At 42.1% G+C, this 27,965-nt stretch overlaps 1 protein-coding gene and 1 pseudogene across 2 annotated transcripts in view; one reads left to right on the forward strand and one right to left on the reverse strand.

The window, feature by feature from the left end:
* The first annotated feature begins 585 nt into the window (after positions 1-585).
* BIRC6 (baculoviral IAP repeat containing 6) overlaps positions 586-27,965 on the forward strand; it is a 188,101-nt gene continuing 160,721 nt past the window's right edge. For both annotated transcript variants that reach the window (XM_054728248.1, XM_054728250.1), the window contains exons 1-4: positions 586-1,018; positions 15,771-15,952; positions 20,839-20,976; positions 26,477-26,670. In XM_054728248.1, coding sequence (XP_054584223.1) covers positions 694-1,018; positions 15,771-15,952; positions 20,839-20,976; positions 26,477-26,670 — 839 coding nt within the window. In that variant the 5' untranslated portion in view covers positions 586-693. The remainder of the gene's footprint in view (positions 1,019-15,770; positions 15,953-20,838; positions 20,977-26,476; positions 26,671-27,965) is intronic.
* On the reverse strand, positions 23,029-23,869 carry LOC114230325 (40S ribosomal protein S2-like; annotated as a pseudogene).

Consider the following 27,965-nt stretch of genomic DNA (forward strand, 5'->3'; position numbering starts at 1 on the left):
TTATTAACAATTCACATAACTCTAGTTGTGCGGAAGGTGGTACAGAAACGAGACTTAATTATGAGCTCCCAGCACCTCAGATCTGGCATTTTCACTCAACAAAAAGATTCGGAAATTGGGGGGTGGGGCGTTGTAGTAGGCACGGGTTTGGGGAGATGGTTCAGTTTCTCCAAATCCAGACCAGAGGTTTTTCACTGTCTATTCTGATCGGAGCCGCGGCCCAGGCCCGGAGGTTTCCTTCCGGCCGCCGCGGAAGAGCCGCGCACCGCGCGTGCCGGGAGCCGTTCGGGCGCGGCTGGAACCGAGCAAAGGTCCTCGGGCGTCTCGGACAGGTAGACCCGGCGGGGCCCCCGCCCAGCGGAAATACACAGGCGCTCCACCTCCCTCGCCCGGAGTCCAGGCGCGGGGCGGAGCCCGGCCACGCCCAGGGCGCACCGAAAATCTGGGACGTTGAGGACGCAGCGCTGGCCAGACCCGCGGCGCGTGGCACGCGCGAGCCCTCCCGCGCATGCTCCCGCCGCCCCCGCCCCGCCCCGCCCCGCCCCCCCGCTCTCTCGCCCCCTCCCCCGCCTGCCTCCTCCGCGCAGGGCCCCTCGGAGCTGGGCCCCTGGGGGAGCGCGGCCGACGTCCGGCGTGCGTGCCGGCGCCTGACTTCACTTCCGGCTAACGCGCTCGCTTGCCCCCTGGCCCCGGATGGTGACTGGCGGCGGTGGTGCACCTCCCGGGACTGTCACTGAGCCGCTTCCCAGTGTGATTGTGCTGAGCGCAGGCCGGAAGATGGCGGCTGCGGCTGCGGCGGCCTCGGGCCCGGGCTGCTCCTCGGCGGCGGGGGCGGGGGCGGCCGGGGCCTCGGAGTGGCTGGTGTTGCGGGACGGCTGCATGCGCTGCGACCCCGACGGGCTGCACAGCCTCTCCTACCACCCGGCGCTCAACGCCATCCTGGCCGTCACCAGTCGCGGGACCATCAAAGTCATCGACGGTACTTCAGGGGCCACCCTGCAGGCCTCGGCGCTCAGCGGTGAGTGTGCGGCGCGCCGGGCTGGGGCCCGGTCCGCTGCGGGCGGGGCCGGGCCCGCAGGATGCCGGGGAAGGAAGCCGCCCAGCCCGCGACTCGGCCTCCGGAGGAGGGGAAGCGGCGTAACGGGAGCGGGTGGCGGCGGAGGGCAGGCAAGGGGGCTCAGGCCTGGCTGGGCAGGGGGGCCCGGAAGCTGATGGAGGGGGGGACCGTGGGACTTGGCTCTCCAGCGCTGCCGCTGGTTCGGAGAGACTGGCGAGTTGGGGAGGGGTGGGAGTTGCCTCTCGGGCCTGGAGCGTCCGGGGTAGGTGGGTCCTCCGGGAGAGGCGAGGAGGCCTCGGGTCTGGGCCCTGAAGAAGGCCAGGTCCCCGGGTAGGTCCTGGGAGAAATGGTCGGTACTGCCTTCAGCCAAACGAGAGAGAGGCAGGCTTTCGAAGGGTTGGTCCCGAAGAGAGAGGCTGGCGGCCGGAGGCGAGCGTCCTTGCCAGCATCCTGGCTCTCCCTGCTTGAGCGTAGAAGCGGGTCCCCGACGGCTCCGAGGACCTGCAGGTGCCGGCGGGCTTGGCGCCGGGAGTGGGATTGGGAATGGGAATGGGAATGGGAATGGGGGTGGGGGTGGGGGTGGGGTAGGCTGCCCCGGAGAGGGGGTAGGGAGGGAAGTGGGCGGGCTAGCTGCCCGAACTGTGCCGTCGACGACTTTAGGACTCTGGCGGACGCCATGGGAGACTAGACCTTGTCCCCTCAGTGACGAGAAACTCGGGAACCGCGGGGGGTGAACCTGTCGATTCCCTTGGGTTCGCAATGAGGTGGAACTTCAGGCCCTTTCTGTTGGTTGCACCCCAGTGAGCGAAAGTTGGGATTGGGAGGTGTGTGTGAGTCTCACCGAGGAGGAGGGCCGTTCTGGGCGGTGGACACGCTGGTCCGGGGGCCGGACTTTTTAAGCCTGCGGGGGCGGGGGCGGGGGCGGGGACGGGGGCGGGGGCGGGGTGGACGCTCGGGGCCCCGGAGCGCGGTGTTTTGGAACCGCCCTGGCCAAGTGACGTTTGGTGGAGGTGACATTTCATGTGAGGTTTAATGAGCGACTTAATTTAGATTTATGAATTGAGTTTGAAAAGTGAGCATGTGTGAGTGAGTTAGATCCGTGCACAGATTTCTAATACATACGACAGTGCCTTTAGCCAAGTGGGAAGAGTAACGTGGTTACTACCAGCTCACTTGTGTTTTAACAGAGACAGATTAGGAAAGAGCGTTCTTCTAGTTTCCTGTGTGAGTAAACAAGGCGCGTCAGTAAATGGCGATTTAGGGAGGTAGAGGTAAGATAAGGGATTTGATTTTTGTTGATGTGAGAGTTGTGAAAGGAATGGACTGTGTATGGCTCTGGAATATGAACCTGGAACCATATCTAAGATAGGTCTAAGAGAAAGTTTCTGCTTGTAATGTTTCTTTTCTTGGCTTGAGGAACAGGAGGGGTGCCCTAGATAGAGCAATGAGCAGTTACTGCAACTTGGACATTATAGTTTATATTACCAATCATTAGTAATTGGATATCCTCTTAAATTCACTTAAAAATAATTTCAAATTCGAGAGGGTATAAAGAATTATGATGTATCCCCCACTCGGTTTAAGAAATAAAACTTTATAAAAGAGAGTTGAAGCCCCCTCTGTGTCCATTCTGGATTGTATTCCTCCAACCTTCCTCCTTCTATGAATATTATCTTTAATTTGGTTTTATCATTTTCATACATATCTTCATGCATTTTAGTATATGCTTGTAACTTTAAACAGTATCCAGTACTGTCTTTCATGATTTTGAACTTTTTTTTTTAAAATATATTTTATTGATTTTTTACAGAGAGGAAGAGAGAGGGATAGAGAGTTAGAAACATCGATGAGAGAGAAACATCGATCAGCTGCCTCTTGCACACCCCCTACTGGGGATGTGCCCGCAACCAAGGTACATGCCCTTGACCGGAATCGAACCTGGGACCCTTGAGTCCGAAGGCTGACGCTCTATCCACTGAGCCAAACCGGTTTCGGCCATGATTTTGAACTTTGAATAAATGGTATTATAGTATATGTATTTGGATTTCTATATAAAGCCATATTAACAGAAGCCTTAAAAGCATTTTCCAGCCCTAACTGGTTTGGCTCAGTGGATAGAGCATTGGCCTGCAGACTGAAGGGATCCAGGTTCGATCCCAGTCAAGGGCACATGCCCCAGCTGTGGGCTCAGTCTCCAGTGGGGGGCGTGCAGGTGCAGGAGGCAGCCAATCAATGATTCTCTCTCATCATTGATGTTTCTCTCTCTCTCTCTCTCTCTCTCTCTCTCTCTCTCCCTCTCCCTTCCTCTCTGAAATAAATAAAAATATATATTTTTTAAAAAGTGTTTTCCATAAAAAGAGTAGTCTCATGGAATTTTATAATATCTGGAAGCCACGTTTGAGAAAAATATGTGCTAGAATTTGTTATAAGTGGTTGGGGAAATTAGACATATATGTATTACCTGTTCATGAAAGGGAAAAAAGTAGTCACTCTTATGGTAGATTACTACAGGGGAGGCTTTTAGGTGCATAATATAAGTGTAAAGGTTAGATGCATAGAACTGATTTGGGATGACTTTGTTGGGGCATTTGTTAATTAGAAAGGAATGGGATTGGGTACAATTGCAGATGCCTATACATTGAGGATTGAATATGTATAAATAAAAATATATAGGCCCTGGCTGGTGTGACTCAGTTGGTTGGAGCATCACCCTGTATACTGAAAGGTTGCAGGGTTCTATTTACTGTCAGGGCACATACCATGTGATCCTGTTTGGGGCACATGGGAAGGCAACGCATCAGTGTTTCTCTCCCTCCCCTCTGTCTACAATCAATAAGCATGTCTTCAGGTGAGGATTTAGAAAAATATCCTATATAATAAAAGGCTAATATGAAAATTGTCCCCTTGACTGGGAGTTTGACCAGGGCGTGGGACCTGCTGGCCAACTTGCCCACAGCCCCCTGGCTGGCCTGGCCCGCTGGGCCCAGATCAGGGAGGGCCAGCCGGATACCACCTTTCTAAAAATCAATACAAATCTTAAAAAGGTGAATAAAGTATTGTTAATTTGTTCAGTATTTTCTTATTCATTTAATTATTGCTGGTGGTGTTTTCTGTTCCGGAAATAGCTCTATATATATATATATATATACACACACATACACACACACACACACACACTTTAAAAAATATTTTTTATTGATTTCAAAGAGGGTGGGAGAGGAAGAGAGAGATAGAAACATCCACGATGAAAGAGAATCATTGATCGGCTGCCTCCTGCATGCCCCACAATGGGGATCTAGCCTGCAACCTGGGCATGTGCCCTTGACCAGAATTGAACCTGGGACCCTTTAGTCTGAAGGCCGATGTTCTATCCACTGAGCCAAACCAGCTAGGGCTGTGTTTTTGTTTTTATAGTTTTTTGAGAGCATGTGATGAGAGAATGGGCTTTTATGTTTTAGGTAGTCCTGAATTTTGAACTTTAGCTCACTAACTCACTATCTAAACTTCATGAACTTCTGCTTCCTCATTTATAAATTAAGATTAATATTTCATATGGTGGCTGTGAAGACTAAGTGGTAAACATTTAAAGTGTCTAATAGTTTTTGGCATAAAGTATCTAACAATTCTTGTACCTACGTAGTATTGTAGGTCTACATGAATGCTAATTCTCTTCTCTCATAGGTGCTTAATATTAACATGCTCCTTATTATTTATTACTTTAAAAAATGTTCACTGACTTAGTGTTTATACACAGAAGATAAATAGATATCATTCAAATGTAGATGGAAATATAAATGTTGGTAACTTATTTCAGTGTATTGGTGTGGCTAAATGTCAGAATGAAGTTTAGTCTGTTGTAATATTAGTTTTGTATATGGATTGCTCGTGTAGTATACGTATATAAGTAAATGAAGATATATGTGTGTATTAATCGATGGATATTGTGATACAGTATATATGTAAAAGAAATTCATGTCTCTTCAGTTTTTTAAGGGGGTTCCAGATCTTTGTCAGAGTGAAAATGCAGAACTCCAAAGCTGCTTATTGTTTTCAGATAAATACTCTGGTTTTACATTTCTTTATGAATCCCTTTATCTTTTTCCTAGATCGGGGGTGGGGAACCTTTTTTCTGCCAAGGGCCATTTGGATATTTATACATCATTCACTTATTATAATTCACTTAATATAAATTTATGTTGCTATGAAAAAAGCTACTAGATTTATTGAATTTCAAGTCCCGCCTGCGGTTGCCTTGGCAGGGCCAGACCAAATGATTTCCCGGGTGGCCCACAGGCCAGGCGTTCCCCACCCCTGTCCTAGATAGGCATTGACTTTGATTTGATTTGAAAAGTGTGTACAGTGATCATAAATGAGAAAAAGATCATTATATTCCAGTTGCAGCAAAGTTCAGATTAAGAGAATTCTTATTGATTGATTGTCTGAGGTAACAACTTCTTGTTTAGACTTAAAGCCCAGAGCTGCCTGCTCCAGAAGTCTTAGAATATAGAAAACTAACCAGGTTAAACTGCATAGTACTCAAATAAATTTTATGGATAAAACTCATACTTATCACTGTGTTAGAGTTAGAAAATATTTAAAAAAATATATTTTATTAATTTTTTACAGAGAGGAAGGGAGAGGGATAGAGAGTTAGAAACATCGATCAGCTGCCTCCTGCACCTCTCCCACTGGGTATGTGCCCACAACCAATGTACATGCCCTTGACTGGAATCGAACCTGGGACCCTCCAGTCTGCAGGCCAATGCTCTATCCACTGAGCCAAACTGGTTAGGGCAGAAAATATTTTTCTGACTACTACTGTATTGGCATGTATTCATGCATTAATTTGGATAAAATGGTAAAATTTTTTGTATGTCTGCTTTGGAAATTATGATTTAAACCACTTTCCTGTTCCCTGACTAACCTTGGTACATGCAGCCTTCCTAGTCTCAATTATTCTTTTATGAAAGATAATAAACACAGTATAAGTTGGAATTTTAATAGCCCCAGAAGATAATTACCTTTATATGAGTTCTTTATAAAAAGTAAATTCAGCAAATCTCATTGTGGGCTATGAGTACATACGTTGGTTCTATTCCAATTGATTGACTTTAGTAATGCTATATGACGCTCTATCTTATGTCAAAGATTTGCTTTAGCAAAAAATTTTTTTATATTGAATGAGTGGATTTATATAAGACTTTATTGTATTTTTAAAAGTTGATTTTTATTTTAAATAAAAAAACTTTTATTGATTTCAGAGAGGAAGGAAGAGGGAGAGATAGAAACATCAATGATGAGAAAGAATTATTGATCATCTGCCTTCTGAGTGCCCTACACTGGGGATCATGCCCGTAATTGGGACATGTGCCCTTCTTGGGAATCAAATCGTGATCTCCTGGTTCACAGGTCATTGCTCAACCACTGAGCCACACCTTTAAATTGATTATAGAGAGAGTAAGGGAGAGGGAGAGAGGGAAATACATCTGTGTGAAAGTGAAACTTCAGTTGGCTGTCTGCTGCACGCCCACTACCGGGAATAGAGCCTGCAACCGGGCATGTGCCTGACCTGATATTGAACTCACCACCATTTGGTATACAGAAGAATGCTCCAGCTAACTGAGGCACACCAGCCATGGCCATAATATGTTTTTCTAAGAAGTCAATGGTAGGGAACCATTGTAGGTTATGACATGGTCAGATTCATTTTTAGAAAGCATTGAAGCTAATGCCCAGTTGTGAGATGTGATGAGAGTATCATTAAGTTAGAGAGTTGGGAACAACATAATTTGGTGAATGTGGGGATGAGATTGAAAAGATGAAAATTATTCATACTTAGGTTCCTACTTTGAGTAATGAATGACGTTTACTAACCCAAATAGGCAATACAGTAGTCCCTCTTATTTATGGTTGTGCTTTGCATGGTTTCAGGTACCTGTGCGGTTAGCTGTGATCTGAAAATATTAAATGGAAAATTTCAGAAGTAAAGAATGCATAAGTTTTAAAGTGTGCCTTGTTATGAGTAGCATGATGAAACCTCAAGCTGTCCCTCTCCATCTCGCTCTGGCTGGTAATCATCCCTCTGTCATATATATTGATACTGTATTATACACTACCCACCCATTAGGTAGGTAGTAGCCATTTGGTATATCAGATCAAGTGTCACGGTATTGCATTGCTTGTGTTCAAGTAACCCTTATTTTACTTAATAATGGCTCCAAAGAGTAGTGATGCTGGCAATTTGGTTATGCCAAAGAGAAGCTATAAAGTGAAAAGGTGAAAATTCTCAAGTTAAGGAAAGTAATAATCCTATGCTAAACTTGCTAAGATCTATATAGTAAGACTGAGTCTTCTATCTGAAGTTGTGAAGAAGGAAAAAGAAATTTGTGCTAGTTTGCTGAGAGAGACACCACATTCACATAACTTATTACACTATTTTGCTATAATTGTTCTGTTTTATTATTATTTATTGTTGCTAATTTCTTTCTGTGCCTAATTTACAAATTACACTTTATTATAGGTATGTATGCATAGGAAAAGATAGTATCTATAGGGTTAGGTACAACTATGCTTTCAGGCATCCACTGGGGGTCTTGGGATGTATTCCCATACATAAGGGGGGTGGGTCTACTGTACAAGAAAGTGTGGTGAGTAGCTTTTGTTGGAAAAAGCAAGAGGGACATAGTGATTTCAGTTGTGTTAATTTTGAAGAGCATTCAAGTAGAGATATCCAGAAGGTATTTGGAAATTCAGGGTTGAATTTTGAAAAATTGGGAATACAGATTTGGAAGGCATTGGCATTTATAGAGAAAGATTAGTCTGATGGTTAAGAATATTGGCTCTGGAGCCAGACTGAGTTCCAGTCTGTGACTCACCACTTAGTAGCTGTGCCCATAGGCAAGATGCTTAACCTCTCTCTGTACTTCATAATACCTAACACTCAGTGGGTTATTGGAAAGATTAAGTAAACTGATATCTGTAGACACTGCTTGAACCATTTCCAAAGCACTCAATAAATGGTATATATATGTTGATTTCTGCGAGGAAGGGAGAGGGAGAGAGATAGAAACATCAGTGATGAGAGAATCATAGATCAGCTGCCTCCTGCACGCCCCTTACTGGGTATTGAGCCCACCACTCAGGCATGTGCCCTTGACCAGAATGGAACCCGAAACCCTTTAGTCCGCAGGCCAACGCTCTATCCACTGAAGCAAACGAGCTAGGGCTTGGTGCCTTTTTTTTTTTTTTTAACAGACTTCATTTTTAAATATATTTTTAATGATTTCAGAGAAGGAGAGAGAGCTAGAAACATCATTGATTGGCTGCCTCCTGCACCCCCCCCTTCTGTGGATCAAACCCGAAACCTGGGCTTGTGTTCTTGACTGGAATCAAATCCAGGGCCCGTCAACCACAGGCCCATGCTCTATCCACGGCCAAACCAGCTAGGACAGTCTTGGTGCTTTATATTTATACTAGATGCCTGGTGCATGAAATTTGTGCCTGGCGAGGGCAATGTCCCCTCAGCCCAGCCTGCACCCTCTCCAATAAGGGATCCCTCAGGGGATGTCCAACTCACAGATATCCCTCTCACAATCCAGGACCATTGGCTCCTAACCACTCGCCTGCCTGCCTGCCTGCCTGATTGCCCCTAACTGCCCCTCCACCCCTCCCCCCCCCCGCCGGCCTGGTTGCCCCCAACTGCCCCCTTCTGCCGGCCTGGTCTCCCCTTACTGCCCCTCCGTCAGCATGGTTGCCCCCAACTGCTTCTCCCTGTCGGCCTCATCATCCCCAACTGCCTCCCTCTGCCAGCCTGGTCACCCCCAACTGCCCCCCCTGCCGGCCCATCACCCCATGCAGCCTGCTATTAAGTCGTTTGGTCGTTCCTCACTAACCCCCCTGCCGGCCTGGTCTCCCCATGCAGCCTGCTATTCAGTCATTTGGTTGTCCCTCACTAACCCTCCTGCTGGCCTTTTTACCCCACATCTGATTGTTTCGGTTGTGATGGCCCCTGGCTTTTTATATATTAGGATTAGGATTAGGAATAGAGGCCCAGTGCACAGATTTGTGTACCAGTGCAGTCCCTTGGCCTGGCCTGCGGGGATCAGGCCGAAACCAGCTCTCCGACATCCCTTGAGGGGTCTTGGATTGTGAGAGGGTGCAGGCCAGGCTGAGGGACCCCACCGGTGCACAAATCCATGCACCGAGCCTCTAGTTCTATATAATAAAAGGCTAATATGCAAATAGACCGAATGGCAGAATGACCGGACACTATGACGTGCACTGACCACCAGGGGGCAGACACTCAACACAGGAGCTGCCCCCTGGTGGTCAGTGTGCTCCCTCAGGGGGTGTGCTGCTCAGTAAAAAGCCGTGCTCATGGCTGGTGAGCGCAGCAGCAGTGGCAGGAGCCTCTCCCGCCTCTGCGGCAGCGCTAAGGATGACCGACTTCCAGTTTAAGCCATCAGTCAGACATCCCCCAAGGGCTCCCGGACTGCAAGAGGTGTGCAGGCCGGGCTAAGGGACCCACTTGAGTGCAGGAATCTCGTGTACTAGGCCTCTAGTATGTATATAAGAACTTTGGTTAATCTTTCCCTGCCTTCCCCCCTCCCCCCTTTTCTCTGCAGTTTATCAGTTTGTTTCATGTTTCTACGCCTGTGGTTTCCTGCTACTTCGTTGAGCGTTTGCCCGCTGGTGGTCAGTGCGCATCATAGCTACTGGTTGGCCGGTCGCTTAGGCTTTTATATATATAGACTAGAGACCCGGTGCATGAAAATTCATGCACTGGATGGGGGGGTTCCTCAGCCCAGCCTGCCCCCTCTCATAGTCTGGGAGCCCTCAGGATATATCCTACTGATGGCTTAGGCCTGCTCCCTGTGGCTGGTGAGCACCTCTGCGGGAGGCGACCTGGCCAATCAGAGGAAGGTACCTCCCCCATCACCCTGCTCCTGTTGCCACTGCCGGCCCTCAGCCCTAGGCCCTTGCTTCTTAGTACTGGCCCTGCCTCTGGCCCACTGGTGAGGGGGTGATCTGGGGCCAGGCCAGCTGGAAGAGGGGCTGTGGGAGATTGAGGCACCCTGTCTAGCCTCTGCGGAGGCTTCGGGACTGAGGCGCCACGGCCTCTCCTGCGCCACCTCTGCAAAAGGGGCCGTGCCCCTGGGCTGGCCTGTGCCACCAGCTTTTGGCCCTCACAGCTGCGGCTTTGTTTGGAAGGACATCCGGAAGATGTCTGGTCTAATTAGCATATTACCCTTTTATTAGTATAGAGTATAGATAGTTCAGGCCAACAAGTGTCATTTGATGTAAAAAGATGAAAGCCAAATTAAAAAGCTTTCTATAAGAGATGACCTATCAGTTGAGACTTGAAAGAAAATGAGTTAGTCCGATAGAGGGAACAGCATGAACAAGAGTACACAGGTAGGAAGTTGGTAGTATTTGTTACAAACAGTTTGGCATTAGAGTACAAAGCATACAGAAAGGACTGATCAGAGAGCCTGAGGATCTTAGACTTGTCCCTCCTGGGCTATACTTCTCATATTTAAGTAGTACAAGAACTCCCAGTTTAAAGTACAAAAAAGTCTAGGGCCTTATTATGATTAGGAGCTACATGTTTAGTATCAGTTAACACTCAATTCCCTTCTGGCTGGTTTAGCTTTTAGATTTTTATGGGAACAAGTCAGTTAATACTCTTCTATCTGTTCTCCAATTTCAATTTTTTTTTTTTTGCTGTTATATTCTCACTTGTTCCTTTTTTCTTTGTGGGCTTGGTAAGGCCCTCTTGATCTCTTCACTGTCTTTGGAAGGGAGCAGAGGTAAATGTGAGCTTGGAAGGGAGCAGAGGTAAATGTGAGTGTATTACTAATCCTTATTGTTTAACTGGCACTTTGTAGTTGTAATTGTACTTAAGTTGTGCGTTTGTTACTCTCTACTTAGGAATGTTGGCTATAACTGTAGCTAGAATTAAACAATAGTAGCTTTCTGTAATGTAGTATGTAAGAACATTGGGGAGATGGGTGGGAGGTACCTCTCTCATATGTGCATTGTACTGCTCATGACCTTATGCCTCTTGGTGCCTTTGGCAAGACACTTCTTTGACTTACTATCTTTTTTTTCTTTTTTCCTTAAAAATGTTTTCATTGATTTTAGAGAGAGGAAGGGAGAGGGAAAGAGCTAGAAATATCGATCAGAGTGAAACATCAACATTGATTGGCTGCCTCCTGCACGTCGCTTTCCCCCACCAACGGGGAATTGAGTCCACAATCTGGGCATGTGGCCTGACTGGGAATTGAACAAGTGATCTCTTGGTGCATGGGTCAATGCTCAACCACTGAGCCACACCAGCTGGGCCTGATTTACTTGTCTTTAAGTGGGCTAGTAATTCTTGCCCAGATTACTTTATTTCTTGATAAGATAATGAATGGAGAAATTCTTTGTAACCTATAGAACTTGAAAAATGTGAGGTATGCCCTAACTGGTTTGGCTCAGTGGATAGAGCATCAGCCTGCGGACTGAGGGGTCCCAGGTTCGATTCCGGTTAAGGGCATGTACCTTGGTTGCGGGCACATCCCCAGTAGGGGGTGTGCAAGAGGCAACTGATCTATGTTTCTCTCTCATCAATGTTTCTAATTCTCTAGCCCTCTCCCTTCCTCTCTGTAAAAATCAATAAAAATATATATATTATTTTAAAAATAAAAAAATAAAAATGTGAGGTATACAACCAAGTTAAGATAAACTCTTTGGGTACAAAAGAGGAGATAAGAGAGGTACAAATAATAAAAAGAAGGAAGTATAGAGAGAAGATAGTGGATGTACAAATAACAAAGAGAATAAAGTAATTGCTATATAAAAGAGTTTGTGACAAGGGCAGGGCTCCTAAAAAGTAGTGTGGTCTAGTTTGAGTGTTTCAAGTAAGGGCTGTATTTTAGAGAATATAAATATTATGCTTTTAGAGGAAATGATAGAAATGTTTTAGTGAGGCAGATAGGAATCCCTTCTTTGAGATTTGTTGTGGGCCCCGGAATTTAAATTTTTGTGATTTGTTTCTCTACTTTTACTTTGATTTATGAAGTAGGAAAGGGAGAAGTAGGATGGGGGAGATGGCAAAGGGCAGTGGTTCTCAGCCTTGGTTGCTCATTAGAATCATCAAGGGAGCTTTTAAAAAATACTCTGGGCCCCAGTAGTCTGGCTTAAGTGGTCTGGAGTGCAGCCCAGGCATACTTTTTTTTTCTTTCTTTTTTTTTAAAGCATGCCAGGTGATTCTAATGTGCAGCTAAGTTTAGAGGTTCAAACTAACTAGGACCTCAGCAAGCACATTTATTTGATATGCCTGGGATAAACGAGAAACAGGTTTCATTTGAACTGAATAATAACTATTTTGTCTTAATTTTTTGGTCAGAAAAACCTCCCAAATTAGTTTGTCTGCTAATAAAACCTATCTCATATTTTAAATTGCATTTAGTTAATATATAATGAAATAGTGCATGAAAGAGCAGGGATATTTCAATTACTTTCAATTTCTGTTACTTTCTATTTTTTCCTTTTCTAATTCAGTTTTGGTTGATTTTTTTTTTCTTTCTTTTTTTTTTGAGCTACAGAGCACTCTGGTACTTTTTCACCAAAATGCCACTACAGCTTAGGACAGTGACTGTATACTGGCAGGAGAAGAGGAGGTAAAAAGGGGCAAGGAGGGTAGAGATGGCCGGGATTATCTGTTCCAGATCACTAGTTTCATACCTAAAATATCTAAGTTACATGTGTACTAAAATAATTGTAGAATACTGCATTTTGCCACATTTTAGTTTAGTTTTAATATATTAAAAATTTCTTCAAAACTAGAAAATACCTTTGCAACAGCAAAAATGGACCTGGAGATTATTATACTAAGTGAAGTAAGCCAGTCAGAGAAAGACAAATATCATATGACTTCAAATATCACTTATATGTATAATCTAATGAACAAAATAAACTGAGGAACAAAATAGGTCCAGAGACATGGAAGTATGGAACAGGCAGATCTTAGAGGGAAGGGGAGAGATTAACCAAATAGTTTATATGAATATATGCATAGCCCATGAGCACAAACAGTAGTGCGGTGAAAGCCTGGGGTGGGGTGGGAACCAGGTTGAGTGGGGAAGGAGGTAAATGGGGGACATCCATAATATTTTCGACAATAAAACCCCCCACTATATATATAAAATAAGTCATTTATTCAAAAAACACTTATTTTATATCAAGTACTGGTGATACAGCAGTTAAAGTCTTTGCTTTCCTAGAGCTCATGGTTTAGTGGGAAGAGATGTATTACACCCTCCCCCCTCCTCGACACACACAATGTTAGGTGGTAATAAATACCATAAGAAATTAGAACTGGAATAGAGACAGACTCACAGATAGAGAGCAGGCTGACAGCTGTGGGGGCTGGGTGGAGGGATTGAGCAAACAACTCATGGACAGGGACAGCAGTGGTAATTGGGGGAGAAGGAGGTGGGTGAAAGTGGGAGAAGGGTTAGGAGGGGATAAATGGTGATGGCAATAAATAAATAAATGAATAAATAGCTATTTAAAAACAAAAACAAAAAGAATAATGAGGAGGTCAGGCTTAATGTTTTGTCAGGTGAATGTAGCTGAGAAAGTGAGGAAAAGAAAGTTTATTATGATAATGATCAGAGCTGGATACGGAGGAAAGCTAGAGTCAGGTAAGGACATAAAACAATGTTGGTCAATGAATTGGGGGTCAGAGAATGGTTGGAGTTTGGGGATTGGAATGGCCAAGTGAGCAGTGCTCTAGACAGAGATTAGGTGTGACCATGGGAAGAAGGTGCTTGACATGAGGCTGAAAATAAGATCAATGGAGGTGATCAGTTAAGGAACAGAGAGACCAGTACCTTAGGAGGATCTTCTTTGTGGGTATTGAAATTAACAACATGGTTGTAAAACAGTGATTCGAGTGCTAAAATCTTCACAAAATTAGAATCTTCAGAACACTGCAACAAAGAGTGAAATAACACATATTAGAGCTTATTAACAGCTTCAAAAAAGCAGGGAGTTAGGTAGAAGGGAGGTATAATGTCAATAAAGAGTAAGCGATACCCAACCCATTTCCAAAACCGAAATAGGTGCTGTGTGAGTGGAAAACAGCCACCCCTGAGAAGGCTGCGGTTGCCATTTTGAGCAAGAAGTGGGTGGGGGATGGAAAAAGCCCTTTAGGGATTTCAGGTCACGTAGTGAGGGTGACTAAGAGGTCTTATGCTTCTTCTGAGGTCTGAAGTAAAAAGGGATGCAGAGCATGATCAAGTTCTGTGTTTTCTGTAGGGGAGGTCAAAATTCAGTTCTAACCATTCCCTACTTCTCAGATGCTGAGAATCTGTCTTGCAAGGAGCATGATGCACTCCTTTGCGGAGTGTGTGTGGGGGTAGTGAGGGGGGTGCGAGTGTGTGGGGGAATGTGGGGGTTGAGGGGAGGGGGTAGACTGCTATGATTGTCTGTGTCACAGCAGCTAAATATCTCAAACCCACTTTGTTTACTGTGAGTCTGTCTTGACCATAGACCTAGTCATATGGTCATTCATTCAGGGGCTAATATATTCCCCCACATATACATATACCGTATTTTCCGGTGTATAAGACAACTTTTTAACCCAGGAAAATCTTCTCAAAAGTCGGGGGTCTTATACGCCGGAAAATACGGTATATTACTTTTGTTCTATTGAATGTAAGTTGCATGTATCGTACCCTTCTACCTCTTACTATTTTTATTTCTAGGAACAGTGATAATTCTCTTTTATAACAGCAATGATAGTTACGAAGTTGATAATTTCACATTGATACTTTTATCTGATCTACAGTATATATGTCAGTATAATCAGTTGTTCTTATAATGTTCTTTATTTTTTATTTATTTTTTTTCTCTTTTTTAAATTTTATTGATTTTTTACAGAGAGGAAGAGAGAGGGATAGAGAGTTAGAAACATCGATGAGAGAGAAACATCGATCAGCTGCCTCCTGCACACCCCCTACTGGCGATGTGCCCGCAACCAAGGTACATGCCCTTGACCGGAATCGAACCTGGGACCCTTGAGTCCGCAGGCCAACGCTCTATCCACTGAGCCAAACCGGTTTCGGCTATTTATTTATTTTTTTAATCAATTTTATTTTTTAAATATATTTTATTGATTTTAGAGAGGAAGGAAGAGGGTGAGAGAGATAGAAATATCAATGATGAGAGAGAATCATCGATTGGCTGCCTTTTGCACGCCCCCCACTGGGGATCAAGCCCGCAATCCAGGCACGTGCTCCGGGCCGGAATCGAACCCGGGACCCTTCAGTCCGCAGGCTGACACTCTACCCATTGAGCCAAACCAGCTAGGGCTAATGTTCTTTATTTTTAAAAAAGTATATTTTATTTTTTTTTTTTACAGAGAGGGAGAGGGACAGAGAGTTAGAAACATCGATCAGCTGCCTCCTGCACACCACCCACTGGGGATGTGCCCGCAACCAAGGTACATGCCCTTGACCGGAATCGAACCTGGGACCTTTCAGTCTGAAGGCCGAAGCTCTATCCACTGAGCCAAACCGGTTTCGGCTTATAATGTTCTTTAGAGCAATTTTTTTTTCCCAGTCCAGGATTCTATATTGTATTTAGTTGCCATGTAAACATTTATCTTGAATGGACTATTGGTCTTAAAATCTTAAGTGTTGAATTTTTATTCTTTTCACAGCTAAACCAGGTGGACAGGTGAAATGTCAGTATATTTCTGCGGTGGATAAAGTTATATTTGTGGATGACTATGCAGTAGGATGCAGGAAGGACCTTAATGGAATCTTGTTGTTAGACACTGCTCTGCAAACTCCAGTTTCAAAGCAGGATGATGTGGTTCAGCTTGAATTACCTGTTACAGAGGTAAGTTAAAATAAGTATCAATATATTTTTCTGCTTAATGTAACCTCAGACCTATTAGCTGTTAAATGAAATTGGATTGTCTAATAAGAACAAAGAATTAACTTACTGATCACAACTTTATTTAAATATTTGTTTTTCCTGTGCATAATTAATGCTTGTTGAAGTGATATTTAAGTGTGAACTATACAGATTAAAGCACTGTAAGAGAGACCTCAAAATACAGTGCCTCAAACAGGATAATTTCTTTACAGTGACAGTACAGGGCTAAGTGTAGAGGCATCTTTGCTTACCTCAGTTCTTACAGCTTTCATCTTGTGAATGTAAGACAACTGCTCTAAGTGTCATTATTTCCTAGTCATAGTGACAAGGAGGACAAAGCCCAGGCGAGCACAGTGTGACACGACTTTCCAACCTTACTTTTCTTCCACCTTTCCTGTGTTTCTCTCTCTCCTTCCTCCCTCTCTGTCTCCTCCTTCTTTCTTCTTGAGTTCTTTCACAAAGTCTCTTACATATGTCTTTTTGATACTTTCCCCTTTGGCCAGAATTTAGTCACATAACCATATCAGGCTAAGAAGTTCGGGAAAGATGTTTATTTTTTTAAATTTTTATTTCTTTTTTACTTCTTTAAAATTTATTTTTATTTATTTTTTAAATAAATCTTTATTGTTTAGATTATTACAGTTGTTCCTCTTTTTTCCCCCCTTAGCGCCCCTCCACCTGGTTTCCACCCCACCTCATGTCCTTACCCCTCTCCCACTGTCCTCATCCATAGGTGTATGATTTTTGTCTATTCCCCCCCCACACCCGTTTCCCCCCAAGGATTGTCAGTCCACTCCCTTTCTATGCCCCTGATTCTATTATATTCACCAGTTTATTCTGTTCATCAGATTTTTTATTCACTTGATTTTTAGATTCACTTGTTGATAGATATGTATTTGTTCATAATTTTTATCTTTACCTTTTTCTTCTTCTTCCTCTTCTTAAAGAATACCCTTCAGCATTTCATATAGTACTGGTTTGGCAGTGATGAACTCCTTTAGCTTTTTCTTATCTGTGAAGCTCTTTATCTGCCCTTCAATTCTGAATGATAGCTTTGCTGGGTAGAGTAATCTTGGTTGTAGGTTCTTGCTATTCATCACTTTGACTATTTCTTGCCACTCCTGTCTGGCTTGCATAGGTTCTGTTGAGAAATCAGCTGACAATCGTATGGGAACTCCCTTGTTAGGTAACTAACTGTTTTTCTCTTGCTGCTTGTAAGATTCTCTTGTCTTTTGCTCTTGGCATTTTAATTATGATGTGTCTTGGGGTGGTCCTCTTTGGATTCCTTTTGTTTGGGGTTCTCTGCGCTTCCTGGACTTGTAAGTCTATTTCTTTCACCAGGTGGGGAAGTTTTCTGTCATTATTTCTTCAAATAGGTTTTTAGTGTCTTGCTCTCTCTCTTCTTCTGGCACCCCCATAATTCAGATGTTGGTACCCTTGAAGTTGTCCCAAAGGCTCCTTACACTATATTCATATTTTTGGATTCTTTTTTCTTTTTGCTTTTTTGGTTGGGTATTTTTTGCTTTTTTGTATTTCAAATCTTTGACTTGATTCTTATGATGATCCTCTAGTCTGCTGTTGGAGCTCTGTATATTATTCTTTATTTCAGTGTATGCTTAATTTCTAGTTGGTCCTTTTTCATACCCTCGAGGGTCTCACTAAATTTATCGGCAGTTTCTAGAAAATTCTTGAAAAACCTTATAACCGTGGTTTTGAACTCTATATCCAGTAGTTTGCTTTCCTCCATTTCTTTCATCTGTGACCTGTTTCTTTGTCTCCGCATTTTGGCTGCTTCCCTGTGTTGATAGAGTGGCTTTGTGTGCTAGGTGTCATATAGGGCCCAGTGGCTCAGCCTCCCCAGTTACCTGAGGTGGACACTCTTGGTGCACCCCTTTGTGGGCTGTGTGCACAGTCTTGTTGTAGTTAAGTCTTGATTGTTGTTGGTGTCACTGGGAGGAATTGACCTCCAGGCCAATTGGCTGTGAGGATCAGCTGTGTCTATGCTGAGAGAATTTCTGTGCTGGAGACACCCTTATGAGGCAAGACTTGCTTCAGTGGGGCTTTGGTGCTCACTGAGTCTGCCCCCTCAGTGTGTCCTTATGGATCTGAGGAGTTGTAATCTGGATGGTCCCACTCTGACCACTGTGGCTCTTGGATCTCCAAGGAGGTGTTAATTTAGCCTTTGCCTGAGGCCACCCAGCAGGAGGTATGGAGAGATCTGCAGATTCCTCTTCTTTGGGTTTTGGAGGTGCCCAGATGAGGCCCAGCTGTGAAACAATGCAGGCTGCTGTGGGGCCTTGGGCCTTCTTTTGGATGTTCTGTGTCTCTCTGACTCAGCTGCAGTTTGTTAGGTAATTTTAGATTTCAAAGGACCAGGCCATTCATATGCAAACTTGGGTGGGTCGGGGTCTCAGGGCGGAGCAAACAGCAATGGCTTCCCGTCAGCCCTGCCCTAAGATGCCCCTGGGTCTCAGTGTCTCTTGTAATCGCTCAGGCACCTCTGAGAGAAAGCCGCCCTCGAGTTCCGCCTGATGCCAGATAGTCCAGTTTCTCCCTGTATGAGTCTGGGTCCCCAGAGTCTTGCCTGGAATTGGAGTTCAGAGCAGTCGGGAGCTTGTGTCTCTCTCTTGATTGAGCAAGACAACCGTGTACTCAGTTGCCAGCCCTCTCCGCGATCGCGCCTCCATACCTCTGCACTTTAATTCCACACCTCTTCTCCTCTTTTGAGTCTCAGTTTGCTTTTCTTTTTCCTTCTAGTTATAGAATTTCCACTCAGCCAGCCTTCCAGTGGTTCTGGATGTTGTCCGTTTTGTCTTTTAGTTATAGTTTTGAAGTGGTTGTGCGAGGCAGTAATTTCAGGTGTTTATGCCACCATCTTGGTTTCTCTCTATTTTTTTTTTAAGTATTAAAAAAGGGGAGGCTTAAATATTAATGGACAACCAGTAAGGAATATGCTATTTATTGTATCGCTTAACAATTCCAATATAGAATTTCAGCTATATGCATGTTTTTATAGTGTTACTATTAATTACTTAATTTGTAAATGTATCCAAATTAAACTTTAAAACATTTTTTAAATTTTATTTATTTATATATTTCTATTGATTTCAGAGAGGAGGGGAGAGAGACTAGAAACATCAATGATAAGAGAGATTCATGGATTGGTTGCTTTGAGCTTGCAACTGGGCATGTGACCTTGACTGGAATTGAACCTGGGACCTTTCAGTCCAGAGGCTGACGCTCTATCCACTGAGCCAAACCAGCTAGGGCTTAAACTTTTTTATGTGCATTGATGTTCATGTCATGTAATTTAAAAATTACTTTAAAAAATTTTTGTAATTTAAATGATCTTAAATAGAATATAAAAGATTATAATGCTGTTCTTTCTAAAAAAAGTGAGATATTCTGTTTTGTTTTTTTTTTAAATTGATTTAAGAGAGGAAGGGAGAGGGAGAGATAGAAACATCAATGATGAGAAAGAATCATTGATCGGCTGCCTCCTACATGCCCCCTTCTGGGGATTGAGCCTGCAACTCAGGGATGTTCCGTGACCAGGAATTGTACCATGACCTCCTCTTTCATAGGTCAAGGCTCAACCACTTAGCCACACCAGCCAGGCTGTATAGTATACTTTCCATTTAGGACATGAGAAATGCCAATGTGTTAGATGTTTTTATTCTTACTAGGTGGCATTTTAAAAAAATCAACATATATCCACTTAGATTTCTCACTTAGTGTCATAGCACAGTCTTCTATTATATGTTTTTTTTTCTTCTGTTATATTTTAATACTGAAATCATGTAGCTGGCAGTTAGAATTCTGAAAACAGAATAGCCATCTTTTATTAGAATATCTGGATATGGGGGCATGTCTAAAATATTTGAACAGATAATTAATTAGTTCTACTTGTTTTGAACATTTTTTCCCCTCCTAATTTAAGGAATTTAGATCAAGTGTTATGTTAATAAAACTGATGCCTTAATAAAGGATTTATAGTATATTTACAATGGAAGATGGCATTATACTGTTCAAGTTTAAAAAAAACACACTGCAGAATCACAGTAGAATATTTGAATATTTATATGAAATAGACCCCCTAGTCAGTATTTTTCCAACTACACAGACTGAAATGCTAGGTATATTATACCTAGGTCTTTTTATCACCTCCTGGACCTTGCTGGCTCTTAATACTTATTGCTGGATTTCTCTCTTTTTACCTAAATAATTACAACTCTGATATTCACATAATATATTATTTGTAGACCATCCAACACTCCAGGCATCCTTTACTGCACCACATTAGTTTGTCGCTCTCTTGACCAAAGTATGGTGTCCTGTGTTTGGTTGGATCTGAGTAGATGTATTCTTTTCCATATATTAACCATATATTTTTTTAAGGTAGTTCATATTGAATATATGCATACCAATTCAAAGGGCTTTTAAAAATATATCATGGTAACTTAGTGAATGAATCCTTCTCTGATGGTTTTGCATAGTCTGAATATTTAAAATTCTTTGAAGGACTAGACATCGATGTCTTCAAAATTTTTACCTCTATTATTTTTGTTCATGGTTTTACTTTGCCAAGTTTTTTTGTTTGTTTGTTTTAACTTGCTTTGGTTTATGATAGCTTCTGTGTATTGAAACTTTTCCTGTGTGGTAATACACTGAATTCATATCATTTAATTTTGCAGTTGCCCTTTCAAATCATTTGTTTGTTAAGAAAAGTAAAAGTCTGCAAGCTTCGGTATAGTAACTGTTAGAATCATTACAAATTAAATTATTTGAATGAGAATTTAAACTTTACATTTTTTGTTTAATTTTCTGTGTTCATCTTTTTCATTTAGGCACAGCAGCTCTTATCAGCATGTTTAGAAAAGATAGATATTTCTAGTACGGAGGGTTATGATTTATTCATCACACAGCTTAAAGATGGTTTAAAAAATACATCTCATGAGACTGCAGCAAACCACAAAGTTGCTAAGGTAAGAAAATAAAAATAATACCTTAGAGTTATAATAGAAAAAAAAAACCTTTCATACTTTAACTTTTCTCTTTTTTTTCCCCCTATACTTTTACTTTTCTGTCCTCCCTTTACCCCGACTGGCATAGATTCTAGATTTTTCTCTTTTTAAAACAATGTGCTTATAAGTCATCTTAAAATTGAGACTATTTTTACTTAAGTTTAACTTCAGTTTGTGGGAACTGTTTTGGTGACTTTGTTACTAAAGCTTCTGTGCTTGATGAGCTTCTATTGGTCAAGAGGCAGATGAAAGAGACCTTGTCAGGTTATTTGCTTCAATGAGAAATGGAGTATGTCTTAGGAAATGGGACGACCATTTTGGGTTTTCTTTGTAATTAAAAAAATTAAAAAAAAATTTTTTTTGTTTGCATGATTAGGATGTCTGTGGGAAATGGTGCTTTGACTTAAATCCGTGGGCATACTTCATTAATTTCTTTTGCATTTTTTTTTAAAGATCTTTTTAAGTTATAATTGTAATACATGTAAAATTTCTGTACTGAAGAATATAACATAGAAGGTAAAAGCCATTTTCCTAAAAATAACTTTTACATTTATATATTTTTTCTCATGTACAATTGTAATTATTCGAAAATACTGTGATATACTATCTTCGTCTGTTTGGGCTGTTACACCACAATACCACTGACTGAGTAGCTTATAAACAACAAGTTTATTGCTCACAATAGTGGAGGCAGGGAAGTCCAAGGTGAAGAAGTCAGTCCTACCTGGTTCATAGCTGGTGCCTTCTCACTGTGTCCTCATGCAGTGGAAAGGGCAAGGGATCTCTCTGGAGCCTTTTTTGTAAAGACACCAATTCTATTCATGAGGGATCAAAGGCCCTACCTACTAAGTCTATCATTTTTGGGGGTTAGGATTTTAACAGATGAATTTTGGGAGTATGGGGGATACAAACATTCCGACTGTAGCATATAGCTGTGTGTGGTTTTTAACTTAAGAATGTATCTTCAGTATTTTTTCTTATAAATCCCCATGGGTTGTATTTTTATGTTGTTTGTAGTGTTTACATTGAATTTTATTTTCTAGATTTACAATGATTTTATTAACCCTTATTCCAGTGATAGGACATTTTATTTAATAAAACAAACCATACTATACATTCAAACAGAGAATGTATTGTAAGGAATTGATTTAACATGTGTTTGAGAACTGAAAAAATGAACAGGAAATGCTGAATTGACACATAGATGATACCTACAGGAAGCAGCTCTCACGTAATCTGGAGAAACAAGAGGTTAGGTTTACCGCACTCTACAAACTTAGAGAAAGGGCCTTGTGGCTCTGGGACCCAGATTTCTGAAGAGGAGTTGCTGATACTGTGGAGCTTGAAGCTTGTGAAATTGAGACCTATCTCTGAAGAGAGGTGCTGCTTGGCTGATGTTAGTACTTCTGTTGGAGCTCTGAGGGACCTCTATGAGACTAGTTCGGGGAATCCTAAGAAAACAAAACAAAAAACTGCTGCTGCCAGGTCTTTGTTGAAACAATCCTGACAGCAATGACAAGAAATAGCAAGGCGCAAGTTTTTCTCCCCTTACCATGCTTTCCAATTTCCATCCCGTGTTTCTTTTGTCAGAACCCATCAGCCAGAAAACTGGTTGGCAAAGAAGAAATATAGTTTGTAGAGTCCCAAACCCAACATGACAGAGAAGAGAACTAAAGGGTAGGTTTGGTGACAGTAGAGACAGTAGTTTAAAACAGACACAGCCTACCCTTTTGTGTACTCAGCATCTCCATACACACAGTCTATATGTATTTGAACAAAAATATTATGCTTTTACTTAACAATGGGAACGATTTCCCTTCCTTCCTTCCTTCCTTCCTTCCTTCCTTCCTTCCTTCCTTCCTTCCTTCCTTCCTTCCTTCCTTCCTTCCTTCCTCCCTCTCCCTCTCTCTCTCCCTCCCTCCCTCCCTCTCTCTCTCTCTCTCTCTCTCTCTCTCTCTCTCTCTTTCTTTCTTTCACAGGCTTTAATCATCACTTTATTTTTCTTATATAAAATTATGTGGTAGCCACAGCTGGAGCCTGGGTCCTCTGCACAGAAACTCTGCTGTGGGTCTTTACAAGATGGTCAGTGAATTCCTGACAGGGAGACTTGGTGAACACAGGCTCTTTCCAGCGATCTGGGGTGAGATAGCTGTAGGTCTTAGAGATGGCATCAAAGGTGGCCTTGGCGAAGTTGCCCAGGGTGGCAGTGCAGCCCCTGGCCGAGGTGTAGCAGTCATCAATACCAGCCATCATCAGCAACTTCTTAGGCACAGGGGCCGAGACCATGCCCGTACCTCTGGGGGCAGGGATGAGGCGCACCAGTACAGAGCCACAGCGGCCAGTCACCTTGCAAGGAACCGTGTGGGGCTTGCCGATCTTGTTTATCTAGTAGTCTCGCTGCACAGGCACAATAGAGAGCTTGGCCTGGATAATGGCTCCATGGATGGCAGTGGCTACTGCCTTTGAGCACTTAACACCCAGACCAACATGTCCATTGTAGTCCCCAATGGCGACAAATGCCTTGAACTAGGTCCTCTGGCCAGCGCGCGTCTGCCTTTGCACAGGCATGATCTTTAACATTTCATCCTTGAGGGATGCCCCCAAGAAAAAGTCAATGATCTCAGATTCCTTGATGGGCAAGGAGAATAGATAGATTTCCTCTAGGGATTTGATCTTCATGCCCTTGACCAGGCGGCCCAGCTTGGTGACAGGGATCCACTCCTTGTCCTCAGCCTTGCCTCCACGAGCTCCCCGGCCGCGACCCCGGCCCCTACTTAAAGTTGGGGCTGCCAAATCCTCCATGGAAGCCTCTGGGCCCTCCTGCACCGGCATTATCCACAATTTGGTGTTTCATCGGAAAAGAAGCGGGAACTATTTCTTTTTACAAATGAAGAATCTCTTTCCCCATTCCCCAGAAAGGAGAGAAACAAGCTTTCAACAGAATTTTGTTCATCCCTAGATAATATTAACTACACCTAAAATTTAGTTACAGTCTCAAATGTTTAGGTAATAGAACTCTGCTACCTAAAGACTACATTAGCTATAACTAAAAATTCTTACATAAAATAAGTCTATATATGTGTGTCTATGTGTGTCTGTATCTAAATGTGGGTTGGGGAACCTTTTTTTTTGCCAAGGGCCATTTGGATAATTGTAACGTCATTCTCAGGCCATTCAAAATTATCAACTTAAAAATTAGCCTGCTATATTTGGTCAAACATTTAATTAATTCACCCATAATGCTTTGGCAAGGCCAGACCAAATGATTTCTTGCGCCTTATACAGCGGGCCAGGTGTTTCTCACCCCTGAAAATTATCCATCCATTTATCCATTCATCAATTATGTAATAAGGGAAGAAAATATGCATAGCTGCTCTATCCCTCAATTTTATAATGGTGAAGAGGACATTTATAACTTCCTTCTTCAAGTACCTATTCCATATTCTTTTTGTCCTGAGCCAGTACCTCATCTGGTCAGATGTCTTTACATGGTGGAGTGACACAAATCTTAACTCTTGCAGGATTGAAATCCTCAGTGGTGCTGTGTTTAAGTTGTAATCATCCATTCACTTTTACTAGTAGACAGGACTTAGGGACATGCTAGAAAATCTCCTGGATTTTAGCTAAGTTCTTGCCCCTGTTATTTACCAACAGTCCAGTTTCCCTTGTTTGTCAGTCTGACTAGTAATCATACCAACCAGTAGAATAACCACCTTTTTTTGCCCGATGTTTGGTAGCAGTGTCATCATGTAACTCAGTGGAACAAATACTGTATTCTGGTGGAACCTTCTTCCCTAGGGACATCAGATTTCCAGAGCATATATCTTAAAAGTTTGGGAATTGGTTAAGTATAATACTGACCCTGTCCAGGAGAAACTGTATCATATATTTTTGGTTGATTCAAAGAATAATCCTGTAAGGTACAACTCCAACCTTTCAAGCATGTCTCCCAGTGCACAGTGACTGTAGTGAATACACAGATGCCTTTGGGGAGAACTTGGAATATGATTTACAGTGTAGAGTTGAGGCATTGTTGTAGGATTCTTTCTCAAGGGGATTCAGCCTCCCTTTCATCCAAGAGGCTCTGGATGTATGAACAGTTTAGGTCTAGAAACAAAGTAAGAGGCTTTCATTCTCTCTCTTATACATTTTTATTTTATTTAATTAAAAATTTTTTTGGATTGGTTGTAGAGAGAGAAACATCAATTTGTTGTTCCATTTATTTATGCATTCATTGGTTGTGGGGATCAAACCCACAACCTTGGTGTATTGGGACGATGCTCTAACCAACTGAGCTACCCAATCAGGGCCTCTCTGTTTTTTGTTTTTTTGTAGTTTAGCAATTCAAATTATATTTCTGGACACAAGTTTTCTAGTTATCTAGATAAGTAATACTTTAAGTAGGATGCCTAGAGTATATTAGAGAGTGGAAACCATAGGTGAGCGGGGACAGAATATAAAGATGAAATTACTTTATAGATTTCTGGGAGAATAACGCTTATCATAAAAGTCTAACTTTTTAAGTAATCATTTTAATATTAAATTATTATGGTTAATATTTATTGAATACCTACTTTGTTAAACACTGTAACAATTCTCAATTCTCATAAGAATATTATATGAATAAGTATTTATTTTTCCCCATTTCACATAAGCATGAATCAGAAGTTAATTTGACCAGGGTACCATTATTGATGGTGAAGATGGGTTTGGAATCCAAGTCTGTGTGACTATAGATCTTTTTTTTTAGTTACTTTTGCTGGATTATTATGACAACAACAATAAATGCATAAGAATATGCTAAGCCAAAGTAATTTCTCAACTACCTTAGTAATAATAAATTGTACAAATACTATTTTTTATTTTTTAATCCTCACCTGAGGATATTTTTCCATTGTTTTTAGAGAGAGTGGAACAGAGAGGGAAAGACAGAGAAATATCAATGTGAAAGACACACAAAGATTAGTTGCCTCTTGCATGAGCCCTGACCAGGGCCCAGTCCCGGGCCGGGGAGGAGCCTGCAACCTCCATATGTGCCCTTGACTGGAATTGAACCTGGGACTCTTCAGTTCGCAGGCCAATGCTCTATTCTCTGAGCCAAACCGGCCAGGGCTACAACTATATTCTTATGAATTGAGATGAATGGAGATATTTGAGTTTGTGCTTAACATTGTATATGTGCTGGAGGAATATAAAAAATTACAGATGATTTTTTTCTTAATTGTGGATGGGATATGTGAGAAGGTGTATTACCATCTGGTTTTTAACTGTCTTTTTGAGGGTGACTAATTGAGATTTCACTTTTTATGTAATTGCAAGTTTCTGCTTTAACTGATGAATTAATGGAGTAAACTGACTTGAGACTAATAAGTAGTTCTTTATTTAATAATGTATACATTATGGTTTTGGTTAAAACTGTTGAGTACATTTTCCTTTGCTTACACTCCCCATTTTCTTTCAGTGGGCCACAGTTACATTTCATCTTCCTCATCATGTGTTAAAGTCCATTGCCAGTGCCATTGTGAATGAACTCAAGAAAATAAATCAAAATGTTGCTGCCTTACCTGTGGCATCTTCAGTGATGGACAGATTGTCTTACCTCTTACCTAGTGCACGTCCAGAACTTGGAGTGGGGCCAGGCCGTTCTGTGGACAGGTATAACTTTGCTTATAAAGAGATATGACACTGAGATTAAATTGATTCATTTTTGAATTAACCAAGAACAACTGTAAATTTGATTATGATTAAAAAATTTCCACAAGTTTATGAAAACCATTTAGATGGTCATTTCTATCAAAATACTGAAGTGGCCCTAGCTGGTTTGGCTCAGTGGATAGAGCGTCGGCCTGCAGACTGAAGGGTCCCAGGTTCAATTCTGGTCAAGGGCACATGCCCAGGTTTTGGGCTCAATCCATAGTGTGGGCGTGCAGGACGCAGCAAATCAATGATTCTCTCTCATCAGTGATGTTTCCAGCTCTCTCTTCCTTTCCCTTCTTCTCTGAAAAAACAAACAAACAAAAAAACTGAAGTGAAGTAAACTACTACTTGAATTGTTACTTGTTTTGGTACCTGGAAGGTATTTAAAGGGCTTGGAAAACTATATTTTGAAACTTAAAAATATAATTATTTACTATATAAGAATTATTTTTCTTGTTAAAATTTTGTGACCTTTGAGATAAATTTTTAAAAATTGATTTTAGAGAGAGAGAGAGAGAGAGAGGAAGGGTGGGGGGGAGAGAGAGAGAGAGAAAGAGAGAGAGAGAGAAAGAGAGAGAAACATCGAATTGGTGTTCCACTTATTTATGCATTCATCAGTTGGTTCTTGTATGTTCCCGGACTGGGGATGGAACCCGAAACCTTGGAGTTTTGGGACAACGTTCTAACCAACTCAACTACCTGGCCAGGGCCTTTGAAATAAATTTTGATAAAAAACCATGCCGGAATCTGACTATAAGAGCTATATATTATTTTTTATTGAAAATAATGAAAACTATTTTTAAAAATTTAATTAGGACAGTTTTGATTTTTATGCTGCCTGCCCTCGATTTAAAGAATATTATAGTCTGGGCAGTGTGGCTCAGTGGTTGAGTGTTGACCTATGACCAGGGTGTCATGGTTCGATTCCTGGTCAGGGGACATGCCTTGGTTGCAGGATGTATCTATCCCCAGCGTGGGGCAGGCAGCCAATCAATGATTTGCTCTTCATCATTGATGTTTCTATCTCTCTTCCCCTTACTCTCTGAAGCCAATTAAAAAAAAAATAGAGTATTATAAAAGTCATACCTCAACCATTATTTTCTTTAATAAAGATTTATTGCGGTTCCGCTATGTGTCAAACTAATTGAAAAGCTTAGTAATGCATTCATTTAAAAACATAAATAATTTGTTATTTGAAGTAACATCAGATTCTCATTAAAAGCACTAAAATATGAAAATGCTATACTGAAATA

The sequence above is a fragment of the Eptesicus fuscus genome, chromosome 16, assembly GCF_027574615.1.
Source record: "Eptesicus fuscus isolate TK198812 chromosome 16, DD_ASM_mEF_20220401, whole genome shotgun sequence".
NCBI classification, from domain to species: Eukaryota; Metazoa; Chordata; class Mammalia; order Chiroptera; family Vespertilionidae; genus Eptesicus; species Eptesicus fuscus.